General features: G+C 39.4%; 1 protein-coding gene and 2 long non-coding RNA genes across 5 annotated transcripts in view; 2 read left to right on the forward strand and 1 right to left on the reverse strand.

Annotated features, from left to right (window-relative positions):
* ATP6V0D2 (ATPase H+ transporting V0 subunit d2) overlaps positions 1-3814 on the forward strand; it is a 40028-nt gene extending 36214 nt beyond the window's left edge. The window contains exons 5-7 of one of the 2 annotated variants that reach the window (XM_031669654.1): positions 524-700; positions 1876-1950; positions 3214-3699. In XM_031669654.1, the coding sequence (XP_031525514.1) occupies positions 524-700; positions 1876-1950; positions 3214-3375 (414 nt within the window). In that variant the 3' untranslated portion in view covers positions 3376-3699. Of the gene's footprint in view, positions 1-523; positions 701-1875; positions 1951-3213 lie in introns of both variants that reach the window. The other variant, XM_031669655.1, reaches the window with a different exon arrangement.
* LOC116276374 lies at positions 674-6047 on the reverse strand. 2 transcript variants are annotated; one of them, XR_004185869.1, is made up of 3 exons: positions 5959-6028; positions 1141-1361; positions 674-782 (listed from the first exon to the last, which is right to left on the reverse strand). It is a non-coding gene; the product is annotated as an uncharacterized LOC116276374 (long non-coding RNA). The 2 variants fall into 2 exon arrangements; XR_004185868.1 differs by having other exon boundaries at positions 675-782; positions 1141-1353; positions 5959-6047.
* Positions 5215-16382, forward strand: LOC116276375. Its single transcript, XR_004185870.1, has 3 exons — positions 5215-5488; positions 12574-12709; positions 15084-16382. It is a non-coding gene; the product is annotated as an uncharacterized LOC116276375 (long non-coding RNA).
* Positions 16383-17514: the final 1132 nt, after the last annotated feature.

Raw genomic sequence — 17514 nt, forward strand, 5'->3', positions numbered from 1 at the left:
AGGCATGAAAGTATAAACAAATGGTAGGTAGCACAAAATTTCATTATGTAAAATATGCTGACATTGACAACTAGGAAGGGATATTAACATGTATGGCATGCACTTTTTGTTCCAAATATCATTCTAAGCACTTCCACTTATATTACCTGGTTCTGTCCCTGAATGAACCCTAAGAAATAGGTATTATTCTCCTTTTTATAGAAGAGACACTTGCGACGCTGGTGGCCTAATGTGACAGAGACACGTGAGGAATTCATTGCAGGGTGCCTGGGAAATAAAGCTTACTGGGGTTTCAGGAGTCATAGGTCATCATTGCTGCTGTGTGATCCTTCTCTGGCAAGCAGAGTTACTCCATTACAAGAAAAGACTAGGGGAACACTAATAACACATGTCTGGAGTATAATTAGACATAGATCCAGAAAGGAAAGCAAATCATTTCAGAAATGAATTTGTGTAGTTAAGAGTCTGTTTATAGCATTTAGCAGTTTATTAGATTTTACTGGTTTTTGTCTTGCAAATTCAGTTTGAGGCCGACAGACGTGCTTTTATCATCACTCTTAACTCCTTTGGTACTGAATTGAGCAAAGAAGACCGGGAGACCCTCTATCCAACCTTCGGCAAGCTCTATCCTGAGGGGTTGCGGCTGTTGGCTCAAGCAGAAGACTTTGACCAGATGAAGAACGTAGCAGATCATTACGGAGTATGTGATGACCCTGGCTTCCCGAAGTCCCTTGTGTTAATTCATTTCCACGTGCTTTAGAAGCTCACACATCAAATGTCCACTTACATTCAAAAGAAGTAATAACATTTGTAAGGTAGCAAGCAGTGCTGAAGCAAGCTTCAGCAAGGGACATGTCAAGTTTCTAGCCCAAGCTGCTAATTTTTAAGGTTCCTGCCAAGCAAGTACTTGTTTAAATCTCTGGGGAATGGTCATCTGAGAACTCCTTTTGAAGTGTTTGATAAAGCAAGTTCCCCCAGGAGGCTGGTAGAGTGTTCTGGAAATGTGAGCTCATATCAACGTTATGTAAAATAGTCTGATCCAGCAGCCCTTTCAGGTACCCACTAAGGAAACAAGGTTAGGCACAGAACGTCTAGGTGGACTGCAAGGAAGGATATGGATGTATTAGTTTTTCCACTCACCTTGCTGAGTGGCCAGACATCAGGAGAGGAAAGACAGCTGCCTGTGTCCTTCCCCCACTCCAGCATCCAGTTGCTCTTGGAGCACCTAAAGCTCCTCAGCTTAAGGTTGTACGCGTCGGCTCAGCTTCCATTCCCTCTGACTTGCACAGAGTTACATAACCTCCAGGTAACTTTTCCAGGGCTAGAATGACACTCATCTTTTCCTGTGGGGTTCTGAAGCACTCCAGGAAAGATGAAAGTCAGCAAATGCATAAACTTTGTGACATCTCATAAGTAATTGCGTGAGACTCTTTAGCACAATATGAAAATTTGAATTTCTCCCACATTCCACCCCTTCCACACTGGAAATCGCATGTGAATTTTATCAATTTTCATCTCAAAGAACCTATGAGCCCATACCAATCAAATTATGAGCATTCACTGAGCTTCTATAATGTACCTAGCTAGCCCCAAGACCCTGAGTGAGAAAATGAGTTCAAACACTGTATACTGAGAGTTGAATTGCCTTGTAGCCCTAAACAAGCCAGTAGGCTAGAATTTCATCCTCACTCTTGTTATTTGGATTTTTTGTTGTTTCTTTGGGAGGCCAAAATCCTATAAAAAAAACCTTCAGTCCTCCTGGTATACTTTTTTTTCTTAAATATGTGCGCGATTTCTATAATGCTAGGAAAAATATACTTACATACATTTATAAGAAATGAAAATGTATTTAAAGTTAACGTTTTTGTTTTTAAGGTATACAAACCTTTATTTGAAGCTGTAGGTGGCAGTGGGGGAAAGACATTGGAGGACGTGTTTTACGAGCATGAGGTATGATAAGTGAAAATGCTATTAGCTTATTTTTCTTTTACTGTGGATTTTATATATTTTCTTACTTTGGATTTTCTTTTTACAATTGATCATGTCAATTGATTAGGCACATTCATAGCCTGATAGGCAGTATTACTGTATTATTACTACAAAGTTACACACACACCTAGGAATCTTCATGCTAGCAGTGCTGCTAAAGTTTGGAGCTTTTCTTTTTTCTTTCTTTCCCCTTCTAAAAGAGTTTACTTAAAAACTGCAGGAATTAATGGAAGTACATTCCATTCCTCATGGAATTTGCTGAAGAACATTATTACAAATGCTACAAATTTTAGTGTAAAATTTTGGTTAATCATACGAGATAATGTTTCTTTTTTAAAAAAAAAATTATTATACTTTAAGTTCTGGGATACATGTGCACAACGTGCAGGTTTGTTACATAGGTATACATGTGCCATGGTGGTTTGCTGCACCCCTCGACCCATCATCTACATTAGGTATTTCTCCTAATGCTATCCCTCCCCTATGCTCCCCCCGCCCCTGCCACCAACAGGCCCCAGTGTGTGATGTTCCCCTCCCTGTGCTCATATGTTCTCATTGTTCAACTCCCACTTATGAGTGAGAACGTGTGGTGTTTGGTTTTCTGTTCCTGTGTTAGTGTGCTGAGAATGATGGTTTCCAGCTTCGTTCATGTCCCTGCAAAAGACATGAACTCATCATTTTTTATGGCTGCATAGTATTCCACTGTGTATATGTGCCACATTTTCTTTATCCTGTCTATCATTGATGGGCATTTGGGTTGGTTCCAAGTCTTTGCTATTAGGAACAGTACCGCAATAAACATGTGCACATGTATCTTTATAATAGAATGACTTATAATCCTTTGGGTATATACCCAGTAACGGGATTGCTGGGTCAAATGGTGGTGTTGGTTCTAGATCCTTGAAGAATTGCCACACTATGTTCCACAATGGTTAAACTAATTTACACTCCCACCAACAGTGTAAAAGTTATCCTATTTCAATTTGGAGCTTTTCTTGTGATTCTACTTTAATAACTTCCATTGTCTACATTTATCTGCAGAGTGACACTCTCCATTTAGAACTTTCTGAGTTGTCACCATACTCCTCTATTAGGCCCAATTTAGAGATTGCTTATTTAAACACAAATAAGCACTGCACATGTACAAGCCAGTCAGCAGCTTAATATTATTTCATAATGTTCCAAATAAGTTGATGATCTGTGTTACTTTTTTTCTTTCCTCAGGTACAAATGAATGTGCTGGCATTCAACAGACAGTTCCACTACGGTGTGTTTTATGCATATGTAAAGCTGAAGGAACAGGAAATGAGAAATATTGTGTGGATAGCAGAATGTATTTCACAGAGGCATCGAACTAAAATCAACAGTTACATTCCAATTTTATAACCCAAGTGAAGTTCTCAAATGCAGAAAATTATAAATGTTGAAAGGAAGTTATTGAAGAAAATAAAAGAAATTATGTTATATTATCTAGACTACACAAAAGTAAGCCACACTATATCTTCTTGAGCTGCAAATCCATAGAAACACAGTAAGCCAGCCCTGAAACAAAGCATTTCCTTATTCTCAGTGGCATTAGATATTGTTTCCACATGTCTGTCTCATTCTTCACTGGGTCTTACAGGTTAATTTTAATTAACCCTATGGTATTTTTCTTATTCTTGTTTGATCATGTTAAAAATTGGACCTAATAAAAGTATTTTATTCATGCTTTTCCATGCTTCGCTACAGGTCCAAATACTGAATGTCTCCTTTGCTTTTTCTCTTTTAAATTTTTTTCTAGACAAGGTCTCAGTCTGTCACCTAGGCTACAGTGCAGTGGTGTGATCACAGCTCACTGCAGCCTCCACTTCCCAGGCTCAAGTGATCCTCCCACTTCTCAGCCTCCCAAGTAGCTGGGACTACAAGTGCACACCACCACACAAGGCTAATTTTTGTATTTTTTGTAGAGACAGGGTTTCTACATATTACCCAGGCTAGTGTCGAATTCCTGGGCTCAAGGGATCCACGATCCCCCTTGGCCTCCCAAAGTGTTGGGATTACATGCGTGAGCCACTGTGTTGGGCTTCATTGACATTTTAACTGTCTGTTCCTTGCCTAGATTCACAGAAATCCAAAGCTGTATGTAGCCAACATGGTTCACATTTGTTGGAAAATGTGTTTTTTATTTGTTTTGCTTTTTTTTTTTTTGAGACAGAGTTTCGCTCTGTCGCCCAGGTTGGAGTGCGGTGGCATGATCTCGGCTCACTGCAACCTCTGCCTCCTGGATTCAAGCAACTGTCTGCCTAAGCCTCCCAAGTAGCTGGGATTACAGGCACTCACCACCACACCCGGCTAATTTTTTGTATTTTTAGTAGAGCTGGGGTTTCACCATCTTGGCCAGGCTGATCTTGAACTCCTGATGTCATGATCCACCCTCCTCGGCCTCCCAAAGTGCTGGGATTACAGGCCCCTTGTTCAGCCAGCACACCTGGCCCCTTATTTTGTTTTTCTAATATACTTTGATCCAATCAGCTTGAGAAAGCAACACAACTCCAAATCCTATCTTTTAGATGTAAGCAGTGTTCAATTTGTTAATAAATTTGCTTTTCACACCTTTCTCTAAATAAAAGGTATATCTCTCTTTCTTATGGTTTCTTCCTTCTTTACATGAGAAGAAAATTACCTCCTTAATTGTAGTTTACTCATTCAAAAATCGCTAGTTCAGTTTGCAGGGTATGGATTCTCTATTAAAATCTCAGTAGCAATGGTGCATAGAGCTACCGGGAAAACAAAGGCAACACAGCACTGCTCAAGTCCTTCCTTTAAATATAAAAGGTATTCCTAAATGTAAAATCTACATTTGCTATGTTTTAAAAAATAAACCCATACATATTTGAAAATTCTTCAAATCGGAATATTTACAGAGAGTATACAAATATTGATATCTAGAATTAGATGCATAGAACAAGGAGTAAATCAAATTTTCTGCAAAAATCCAGCTTTTTTAGTTAAATATTTTAGTAATTTTAGTGATAGGAACCTTTTTGTTGTTGTTGAAACAGGGTCTTGCTCCATCACCCAGGCTGGAATGCAGGGGTGGGATCACAGCTCACTGGAGCCTCAACCTCGCAAGTTCAAGTGATCCTCCTGCCTCTCAGCCTCCCAAGTAGCTGGAACTAGAGGTGTGTGCCACCCAAACTGGCTAATTCTTTTTCTTTGTAAAGGTAGAGATAGTGTCTCTACATGTTGCCCAGGCTGATCTCAAACTCCTGGGCTCAGGCATTCCTCCCACCTCAACTTCCCAAAGTGCTAGGAATACAGCCACCACACCCAGCCAATGGAACTTTTAAGCATACAGTAAAGTAGTGGCTCATAGAACCAGGAAGAAAGCCAAGTGCCCCGCCTCACATCTATGCAGGAGGCCCAACCCACACTGGGGTCCTGATGGTATCTGAGGTGCCCCCTGGAGGACTCCAGTGCAGACCCATCAGCTGGAAGCAAAGCAGCCACTGACCAAGTAAGGCCCCTGGTCTGGAAAGCATCTTCCCTGCCTTGCTCAGGATGCTGTCCTTCACGGTGGGGGACTTGGACCCAGAGACACCTCTGTTGTTCATTTTAACTTGTGGTTTTTGATGATGGATTTAAGGCTTAGGGCTCCCTTAAAGGTTGGGAGAAAAGACACTGATGGGAAAGGGGTAGCTTGAAGAAAGACTCCAAGGTGATTCTCAGACTATCCCCTTCCCACCCCACCTCTCTGTGGTATGGGTAGGGCCCTTAATGTGCCACAAGGCTGTAGGCTGAAGTTAAATTCTGTTTTCCTGGATATAAACAGAAGATTCCAATCCTTCTAACCCCTTCCTCAGCTACCCAAGAGTCCAACTGTTATGTGAATATAGAAGAAAGGAACTTCCCTAATCCCTTGGGGCAAGTAGAAAGTGTGCCTCTGGCATGGATAAGGATATATATGTTGCGATTTGAAGAATTTACCTTGAAGTTTCACAGCTTTTCAGTGGCTGAGCAGGGATCTGACTGCTTCATCATGCCTCAGGAAACTGGGCTGCAATGGAAAACATGAACCTTTGAAAAACATCTTATAAAATGAGGCCCAAAAGTTCAGGTACTATATATGGAACACGGAAAACAGTGAAGCAAAACCTAATTTCTTGAGCAGGGTGCAGTGGCTCACACCTGTAATCCCAGGATTTCGGGAGGCCAAGGCAAGTGAATTACTTGAGGTCAGGCATTTGAGACCATCCTGGCCAACATGGTAAAACCCCGTCTCTGCTAAAAACACAAAAATTAGCCAGATGTGGTGACACATGTCTGTAGTCCCAGCTACTTGGGAGGCTGAGGTGGGAGGATTGCTTGAGCCTGAGAGGCGGAGGTTGCAGTAAGTCAAGATTGGACCACTACAGTCCAGCCCGGGCCACACAGCAAGACTCCGTCTAAAAAAAAAAAAAAAAAAAAAAAAAAAAGAAATCTTGTTCTAAGTGACTGAAGCTGAGGCACTTCACCATCCCTTCTCTACTCTCCTCCTGAACATTTCATCAGCCCCTCAAATTCCTCCTCTATCTGCTGCAGTTAGAGTCAGAACATTATATTCCAATTAAACTCTAGGCAGAATTCTTGGTGGTCTGCAGCCAGTCCTGTCTGTATTCTGAGGGTCTCCAGCCTTCTGCTCCCATCCATTGCTCTCAGAGGTTCACAGGTCCTCTATCAGCCTATCTGAGGGCAGAATTTGCTAGTCCTCTAATGAGATTTTGCAGTTGCAGAATTGTGTTGCTCTATGGGATACAAATGTAGCAGCTGCAATTCTCAGGACATTTGGAGAACACTTCAGAAGAAATGCAGTCATTTTGGTTGTTCAGATGCTTTAGGAAAAAGGAACACTGACTGAGGGCTGGTGGGGATAGTGAATTTGAGTTTGGCCCAGAAGCTAAGTATTACTGAACAATGACAGAATTCCATTAAGCACCCTGGAGGGCCCCCCATCCCCTCCACAGCATGGCAACAGTGTAACAGGGCATTGGGAGGCTAAAAGAAATATTTATAGGCCTGGCTCACTCCTGTACTCCCAGAACTTTGGGAGGCTGAGGTGGGCAGATCACTTGAGGTCAGGAATTTGAGATCAGCCTAGCCAACATGGCGAAATCCCATTTCTACTAAAAATACAAAAATTAGCCAGGCGTGGTGGCACACGCCTGTAATCCCAGCTGCTCGGGCGTTGAGGCAGGAGAACCGCTTGAACCCAGGAGGTGGAGGTTGCAGTGAGCCGAGATCGCACCACTGCACTCCAGCCTGGCGACAGAGCAAGACTCCAACTCAAATAACAAAACAAATTGTAGAGTGAAGAAAGTCTTGGTGATAATCAGATCTGAGTCGCTTCATTAATAGTAATTTTTAAGTCTACCACTTAGATCTCTTAGATCTCACAGACAAGACACAGGAAAGATGCAATTACAGTTTCATTCTGTTTTGTCTTAGTTAGAAGCAGACAAAATTCTCCCTGTTATATGATTCATTTTATTCACTTTGAGTCATTTTCTCTTCACTTCAGCAAATGGAATCACTAGTACTTATATACACTATATATACTGAGTAAGAATTGCTGAAGAATATATGTGGCATTATCAGATGGCATTATTCTCAGTGATTTCATCCCTTATGTCTCACAATAGCTGAGCCCAAGAGTTTTGATGTCATCTTGGATGACTGCATAGTCATAAGATGTATAAGTTTTATACATGCACAAACACAGGACGTGGAAACTCGAATAATGCCCAAACTACTTTACCTAAGTAATCCCTCTCTCCAGCATCTTCATTATTCCATCTGACTTTTCCACTGACTCCCCCTTTCTCCTCAGTCAGCTGTGCTGCAGTTTTCAACTTCCACCACTTACTGAATATTTGGTCAGTAATTGAAATCCAACTCATCACAGCCCTACTCAACATGGATGACATCTGGCTTCTTATGTAAGCAAGGCCAGGTTAGAGTTATCTTTGGAATGAAAGCAGAATAAGTAAAGAAGATGCACATAGAGACCATTGCGAGTATCAATATATTAGAAAGGAATTGTTCCCTGAGAATTACCATTCTAACTAGATCCACAAACGCCATTCAAAAGCTAGGCTTACTGACAAAATATAAACCTACATCAGTAGCTCTACGGCAATAGGAGACTCTTGGTATCCCTGACACTGGTGATACTTGCTAGTGGGACGGATCTCTTATCGATGGTCAGATGGCAGCACCAGATTCGCTGACACTGAGTCAAGCTCTTCAGTGGTGAATGTCATTATTACCTTTATCTTTTAAGCGAATAGCAATTCTAGATTTTAAATAATTTATACATTTTCTGATCCTACTTTTGTAGGTTTTAAAAAATTAAGCATCTATTTAGCTACTTAGTTGTTAATGCTGAGATGTACATTTCATTGTGTAAGATGCTCACTGTTTCACATTTTGGGTTTATTTCAACTTGAGTTTTAAATTTTGTTTTTCATATAAATGTAAGAGTGGATGCCAATATATTTCCGGTTATTTCTACAACATCAGGAATTTTTAAAAATTAAAAGATTATTTTGAAAATAAAAAACAAACAGAATTCAGATTTAATATCTTCATTATTCGATTTTTTAAAATTCAGTAATATATTTATTAAGATCAGCTTGGATGGGTGGGTGACCAAAATCCCAGATCCCAGTGTCTAGATCATGTATTTGTACACAAGGATTCACCATGGTTGTATAATGACAGTTGTATATGCTGAATAAATCCTTCAGAGCCCCAATGCTTTTCAGTAGGTGGATCATAAGGAAGTTCTATAGGATCCAGATATGCAAATAAATAAACAAACATAAATTATGTCATAGGGAATTAACACTTCATAGTTTAACTGTGTCTTATACTGGATATAACTCCATGAAACATCAAGATTATTTTATTTATAGAATTTAATAAGTCCTTAACAATGACTTCAATCCATGGATATGTTTCTTCAGAATAATAGACATTTGCACATCCTCCCAAAATTTTTGCATAATGCATGAAAGGGCTATGGATGCTCTAAAATCCATTCATGAGCAACCTAGATATAGACCTCTATAGAGTCCAGGATAGACACCTCCATTGCATAAGTTGGGGAATGGAAGAAATGACAGGTTAGAAAGCAATAAATGGAAAATAATTTTAATTTGAAAAATAAAGTATACGTACACACATACTTTTCCCATCTCTTAGAAGGACATCCTGTTGTGCTGAGCAAGTAGCTTCAGGATGGAAGCAACCTCTTAGCTGGAGAAGGGCTCCCTACCTGCCTAACCAAGTCAATCATGTCAATCACGGAGAAGGTGAAGAGACCAAGGTCACAAGTAGTTTGCTTACATAACGAATTGAAATTATACTCCAAAGCATCCATATTCTACTTCTTAAAACTATTAATGTTCTTATTCATTAAATGCATTACCCAATGCTACTGGTTTTTGCGAACAGTAGGTGAAAATTTGTGAGTTTTTTTTTTTTTTAATTGTGCAGTGACCATGTTGTAGGAAAATAAAAAATAAAGTAAAATAAAAGTAAATGTTGACCAGCTGATGTTTCTTGAAGCACACTCCAGGACTGAATGATCAAATGGAAAAAAAAAAAAAAAACTACTTTTAAGCCTTTACCTTTGGTGAAATGGAAGGAAATTGCACTCTCACATTTCCTCGTGTCACCTAGAAATGAATCATTTCTATCTTTTTAGTCAACTTTTATTGCTTAAAGTCAAATAAAAGTAAGCCAAGTGGAAGAGTAAATAGTGAGCAGGACAGATGCATAACCTCCTCAGTAAATACTATAAATCCCGGAAGAGCAGGTGGAAATTTAAATCAGTATATTTCCCAGGGGGAAGCATGTATCTTTATGTTCAGGAAGTAGCCTCTGCTCTCCTGCATTGATGAGGCCATTTTCAGGCAAGACTGTGGAGAGAATGAGTGTGTATAAATCAAAAACAGCTGGGCACACTGCTCACCCCTCCAAAGCCACATGGAAAACATAAATTGACTCAAGACAGGAGTAATTTTAAAATATGGGAAGGCAGCAGCAAGGAGAAATGGAACGCCTCTGTAAAATAAATAAATAAATAAATAAATAAAGCCAAAATCAACAGTCAATGCAGAAGAAACCTCAACAGGGAGTAGGACTGTTTTGAAAATTCACTCTGGGTTGGAGCCATGAGAGTAGCCTGCTTTGAGAGATAACTTTACCTGAGGAAAACGAAGTAAAAGCATATGAATGAGAAGCACATTCTTTTTAGATCAAGCTAATGCTTGAACATTTTCCCACCTAAGTTCTTTAGGTTTTCCCTATGTATTTTACCAATTTTAACTATTGTAAACACTAAATTTATAAAGAATAGACTCAGAATAAGAAAACAAATGCTAGCTTTAAACTCATAGACACTGTGGAAGCAAAGCATTTAACCTCTCACAGACCAAGAGAAGGCAGTATGGCAGCTTTTGCTGGACAGCCAAAGGACCCACCTGCACAGCTACCAAAGTGCTCTATGTATATTTTTAAGAAGGCTCATCTCAGATTCAACAAATACTTAATAATGATCCCTCATCTCAGGCATTCTGTTAATGTGGTTGTTGCAGACACAAGGGAAAAGCTCCCTTTTTATTAAATAGGAATTATGAAGTAGTCTGCTTATTGTATAAAGTTTATGTAGAGCAAGAGTATTTCTTTACAGGCTTATAAAAGGGCTAGCACCCCTGTTATATTAAGTTTTAGGGACTAAATGACACTGCCAACTGACGCAAATCCAAGGCCAGAATTTAAGGAAGGGAGGTTTTGTTTGTTTGTTTGTTTTTTGAAATGGAGTCTCACCCTGTTGCCTAGGCTGGAGTGTAGTGACGCAATCTTGGCTCGCTGCAACCTCCACCTCCCGTGTTCAAGCGATTCCCCTGCCTCAGCCTCCTGAGTAGCCGCGATTACAGATGTCCACCAGCTAATTTTTGTATTTTTGTATTTTTAGTAGAGACGGGGTTTCACTACATTGACCAGGCTGGTCTCAAACTCCTGACCTCGTGATCCACCCACCTCGACCTCCCAAAGTGTTGGGATTACAAACGTGAGCCACCGTGCCTGGCCAGGAAGGGAGTTTTTGAGCATTCATTTGGAAAAAAAAAAAATTTATGGGAACATCTATGTCACCTTTACATTTTTAAGCCAGAGTTTCTCAGCCAGTATGTCAAAGCACACATGCACCTCGTGTGAATTACAGGGCTGTACAAACATTCATTCTCACAGTCTCAGGATGTCTGTGGCTTCCAGTATTCTTGGCCCAACATCAGTCTTCTCTTCCAAAGGGAAGCATACACCTGTTATCATTTTATTTTTTAATTTTTATTTAATATTGATTGATTTATTGATTGATTGGTTGATTTTAGAGACAGAGTTTCACTTTGTCCCCCAGGCTTGAGTGTAATGGTGTGATCATAGCTCACTGCAGCCTTGAACTCCTGGGCTCAAATAATCCTCCCACCTCAGCCTCCTCAGTAGCTAGGACTACAGGTGCACCGTGCTTGGCTAATTTATATATATGTAATTGCTGGTAGAGAGAGGGTCTTGCTTTGTTTGTCTTGAGATCCTGGCCTCAAACAATCCTCCTGCCTTGGCCTCCCAAAGTGCTGGGATTACAGGTGTGGGCCACTGAACCCAGCCTCTGTTATCATTTTGTATGCACTCAGTGATGTGGAAAATAAAGGAAACAGTTTTAACCAAGCCAGAGAACAGATGTATAACCCATGGTTTCTCCAAAGAGATACAAGCCAATACTATGAGAGTCCATTTTTATATTTTTATGATACCTTTTATGGACCTCAAACCACCTGGTCAGCACAATTCCTTTTGTATGTTGCTAGGAGATTAGCATTCTCTATGTTATCGATAGCTAGGTCTTTATCTTACAAAAAAAATTCAAGCTAAATGTCAACATAATATCTCCATAAATAAATTTACATACATGTATGACCCATTAATTTTTCTACAGTAAATCAATCTACTTTTATGATCATATTTTGAGCTGACAACTTTAGTACATTAAGATGAATACTCCTTGGTTTTCTTATTCAATTTAGCCTTCTAAGAAACACATCTTTATTTCCTTACAGCTCTATCTTTCCTACAGAGACGAAAAAAAAAAAAAAAAAAAAAAAAAGGATGTGTGATTTAAGTACGATTCTAAAATACAGACATAAAATAGGTCCTTAGAAATATAGAATTTCAGGGCTAGAATGGATACTAGTTTTCCAAATAAGAAAACTAAAGTCAGAAAACCTAAGAGTAGAAGAGTCAAAATTAGATGTCAAGGGTCCTGATTCTTAATGTTGGCTTCATTTTTTCCCTTCTCCTTAAGTTACAGCCTCTAGTTTGAGACTAAGATCCTTGCTTGCTCAGAATATATTCTGTCAAAAAATGACAGAAATCCTATCACACTAGTTTAAAATACAAAAAGTAAATTTATCACATCGCATCACTGGAAAGTTGAAGAGCTCATGGAACTGTGTCCAGGGCTTCAAAAATGTCATGAAGAACTGTCTGTCTGTCTTTCCCCAGGTAGTGACAAAGGGAGCAGCAGCAGCTCAGGCTCCCATCTCACCAACTACCCAGCCCAGCAGAAAGAGTCCCTCCTGTACAACAGCAACAAAAATGTTCTGGGTTTGCCAGTGACTGGTCTGCCAAGGCACTTCAGGTAAACCTTTTCAATCCTAGTATTTATTATTTCACTAATATTTGAGAAATAAGTAAAAATGATAAAAATAATGTAGTGTTAATTTACTTTCATAAGTTGTTAGAATAGGCAAAATTCTACTTACTTTACCAAGTTATTTGTTAAATATATATTTGCTTGTTTACTGAGTACCAGATTATGTCATGCTCAGTGTAATTTGAGACTTCTATTTGCAAGTAATTTTGTCATTGTTCAACCTTAAAATTATTTAAAACGCTAGTTATTAAAGCTTTGGTTTTTTAAGATTTTAAATTTAAAATGTCAATAATGAAGTTATGTTATGAGATCTTAATCTTTCTCACCTATCATATGCAACCCATCAATAAATTCTCCCAATTGTATTCCTTTAACCCATCTCCTAAATCCAATCCTTATCATCTTTTGTTGAGATTAGGGCTATAAACCTCTAACTTGTCTCTATTCTGTCTCTTTCAACCTATTACTCCTTCTACAACTGAGAGAGCTTTAAAAACCTAAGACCATGTCACCCTCTTATTAAGACTCTCCATTGTATCTCATTAGATTTGAAGCAAACTCAAAAAATTTACCATGACTTACAAGGCCCATAATGGTCAGGTCTTTGCCTACCTTTCCATTCTCTTCTTCTATTGGCTTCTTGCTGTCTGCTAACCTATTCTCACTGGCCTTTTTTGAGGTTACCAATACACCTAGTTTTGATACTCATTTTGGGGCCGTCATACATGTTCTCTCTACATAGAGACTTTTCCCAATGGATTGTCACATGGCTGGCTCTTTCTTCCCTTCAGGTTTCAATGTCACCACATTGCCAGGTTGCCCAACGCCAGTGACCACCTCCCATAACTTTGGAATTGTGCAAACCACCAGTACATGACAATATCTCATATCACCTCCTAAAAGAGATCTTCCAAGCATAAGGAGGTTCCTTATATTATTCTCTCTCAAAGCTCCCTGTTTGATTGCTTGGTTTTAGAGGCAGAGTCTCACTCTGTCACCCAGGTTGGAGTCCAGGGGCATGATCTTAGCTCACTGCAGCCCCAAACTCCTGGGCTCAAGTGACTCTCCTGCCTCAGCCTCCCCCATCAGGTATGTACCTGTAGTGAGACTAGAGGTGCATACCACCACACTTAGCTATTTTTTTTTTTTCTTTTTGGAGATGGGATCTTACTATGTTGCCTGGGGTGTCTAAAACTCCTGTCCTCAAGCAATCCTCCTGCCTCAGCCTCTTAAAATGTTGGGATTGCAAGCATGAGCTACCACTCCCAGCAAAGCACCCTGTTTTTTAAGCTCATAATTCTTATCACAATTTATAATCATAAATGTATCTGTTTCTTTGTTTTGCAATGTTGGTCTTCCCATCCAAATACACACTGTGAAAGTAAGGAACTTAATCTTTTTGATCACTGCTGTTTACTCAATGCTCGGCATAGGGTCTGGCATATACGGCAGTACTAAATATATAATTGTTTAGTGAATAAATGAACAAATTCTTCTACCTGTAAATTCTGATTCAAATTACAGAAAGAAATGTCAAAACATAATTAGGCCAATGGATTCATAGATTTTCACTGAAGGCAGACATTTTAGTGCCCAGAAATGGAAACAACGAAGACACTTAATTTGAAAAGGTGTCACTGCCTCACTGAGAAAACACAGAGCAACACTTTAGAAAGGACCCCTGCTGTCCCTTCACTGATGAAAGTAAATTAACACTACATTATTTTTATCATTTTTACTTATTTCTCAAATATTAGTGAAATAATAAATACTAGGACTGAAAAGGTTTACCTGAAGTGCCTTGGCAGACCAGTCACTGGATCCAACATATTTTTTGGATGAACAAATTTATAGCTGGCAAGTACTGCATCAGCACCCACACCTGATCCTTGCAACAAACAAGGATCGGCACCAAGCACAGCATCCACTGAGAGTGGGAGCAGCCAGAGCGCCATTCTTTGCCTGCATAACATTGGGCACAGCATCACCAGACAGTAGGCAAGCCAGTTCACAGAAATATACCCCTTAACTAAATAGAGCCTACTTCTCATAGTCTACAAATACAGGTGTCTATGAGGGGCAAACCCTAGTAACAGGTAAATTCACAGATTGCTCCATGGTGTCCCCTAATTGCTAAAACAAATCTGCGCAATGATTCTCAATCCAATTTGCCTTTCTGTTCAAATACTTAATATCTACCTTGAAATTCACAGAAACCTAGAATACCTAAAGGACTGGTTCATTTCCTCTAGTCTGGGGTGCATTAAAGGAGGAAAAATTAGACTGAATTATCAAGGGAGATTTACTCTGCCATGTACTGTTTGTTTATTCAACTAATTATCTTATTTCTCCTTCAAAGTGTTGAAGGCAAGAAAAAAGCAGAAGCATAGAATATTCCATCTCAGCGATAAAAATTAATGGACGTATTAAGGAAAAAAAGACACATAAAATAAGAAAAAGGAGAAGAATAGAAATGATTTCAAACAACTGCAAATGGCATTTAAGGTAATTCCAAAGTCCCCGACATTTTACTGAACCTAGTGTCTGTACACCAGGCACCATGCCACAAATCATTCATCCTATTAAGAACAGAAAGGTTCTCAGATGGGATACTATTCAGCTAGAACAATAAGATCGTCTGAAAAAAATTGTTTTAGGAATTTCATATTTATAACATAAGCATAATAGCTTTTCTGATTATTAGGTAGCATTTAGGCATCTGTTCAAACAATTTCCAATGTCTGTTCAAACAATGATTTTTACTTAAATGCAGAAACCTTGGGGATGTGGGGACAGACATTTCACAATGGACTTTTTCAGGAATAGGTTAAGATTAAGAAACAAACCATGTCTAAACACAGACCAAAAGCCACGTGAATGCACAGAGTTTTATGAAACCTCTGTAGTTGTGCAATTTTCTTTTGAGGTGAAGAATGGTGAAAATGCATTCACTGTGGACTGGCATTGTTTCCTCAGTAACACTTGCTCCTCCTAGACATGTAAACAATAAATCTAGTCTTGTCAAAAGTTTCTTAAACGCATCATTCCAAAATAGAAGTGCTTCAAGGAGACACCTCCTGGTTAAACCAGTTCAATAGTCCTAATACTGTAATATGTATACAGTTAGGAAGATCTATGAAATACTGGCCTAGGTTAAGGAAAGTCCGAAAAGATAAAGTTATTTTACACATACTGGTGATTATTTGTATCTCTTTTGATCTGTGCTTAAGTCCTTTGACTAGAACCAACTTCATAGTCATGGAGAAATATTTTAAAACAGGGCTACCTCAAAGACTATTAGTTGCTTTGGTAATACATGGGCATGAGAGTTTAAAAGGTCAAAATGCCAAATTCAGAGGCGAACTCCATTCTCCATATTCATTCTTTGGGATAATGAAAAGGTTTCCAACCTCCAGGTAGATCTTCCCCTCTTAATCTATTCTTGTTCCACCCTTCAAAACGGATCGCCTTTACTCTACTAGGCAGTGCCCGGCTGATGAGGGTCTTAGAAATAAATGCTTTGACTCTTTTTGAGGATGAAACAAATAAAATCAACTTTCAGAAATCAACTGGGGCCCCAGTGCGGTGGCTAACACCTGTAATCCCAGCACTTTGGGAGACCCAGGTGGGCAGATCACTTGGGGTCAGGAGTTCGAGACAAGCCTGGCCAACATGGTGAAATCCCATCTCTACTAAAAATATGTGGTGACTCGTGCCTGTAATCCCAGCTACCCAGGAGGCTGAGGCAGGAGAATCGCTTGAACCCAGGAGAAGGAGTTTGCAATGAGTTGAGATCACGCCACTGCAGTCCAATCTGGGTGGCAGAGTGAGGCTATGTCTAAAAGTGATAATAATAATAATTAGCCAGGCATAATAGAGCGTGCCTGTAATCCCAGTTAGTCGGGAGGCTGAGTCATGAGAATCTCTTGAACCCCAGAGTCAAAGGTTGCAGTGAGCCGAGATCACAGCCTGGGCAACAGAGGGAGACTATGAAAAAAAGATAAGAAAGAGAGAAAGAAAGAGGAAGGAAGGAAGGAAGGAAGGAAGGAAGGAAGGAAGGAAGGAAGGAAGGAAGGAAGGAAGGAAGGAAGGAAGGAAAGGAGGGAGGGAGGGAGGGAGGGAGGGAACTGGCTAGACCAGAAAAGAAAACAAGTCTAAGAGAAGAGTTAGAAGAATTTGAATCCATTTTAATTTCCAGAACTTTGTGGCCTGAGGCACGTTACTGAACTTTTAAGATTCAGTTTCCACATCTATGAAAGTGGGATAATTGCATCTATTCCTTGAAATTTCTATAGGATTGAAATTATATAGTATGTTTAATATGTTAAATATAATTACTATGTTTAATATATTAATATGTTTAAACGCACAGGCAATACACAGCTTAGTACAAAGTGCTCAATAAATGTTCTATTCATACCCCCTTCAGACAGACTGGCATTAGAATGACTTGCACATGTGACTATCCCAGTCACTGTATTGAATGCATCTGGAAAGTGAATACCATGTCTTCATTAGCTTTAAAAAAAAAAAAAACAAAAAAAAACAAAAAAAAACTTGCATTGATTTTTCTTTTATTCTTTTAATTGTACTTTAAGTTTTAGGGTACATGTGCACAATGTGCAGGTTTGTTACATAGGCATACATGTGCCATGTTGGTTTGCAGCACCCATTAACTCATCATTTACATTAAATATTTCTCCTAATGCTATCCCTCCCCATTTCCCCCACCCCACAACAGGTCCCAGAGTGTGATGTTCCCCACCCTGTGTCCAAGTGTTCTCATTGTT

Source organism: Papio anubis, chromosome 8, assembly GCF_008728515.1.
Source record: "Papio anubis isolate 15944 chromosome 8, Panubis1.0, whole genome shotgun sequence".
Lineage (NCBI taxonomy): Eukaryota > Metazoa > Chordata > Mammalia > Primates > Cercopithecidae > Papio > Papio anubis.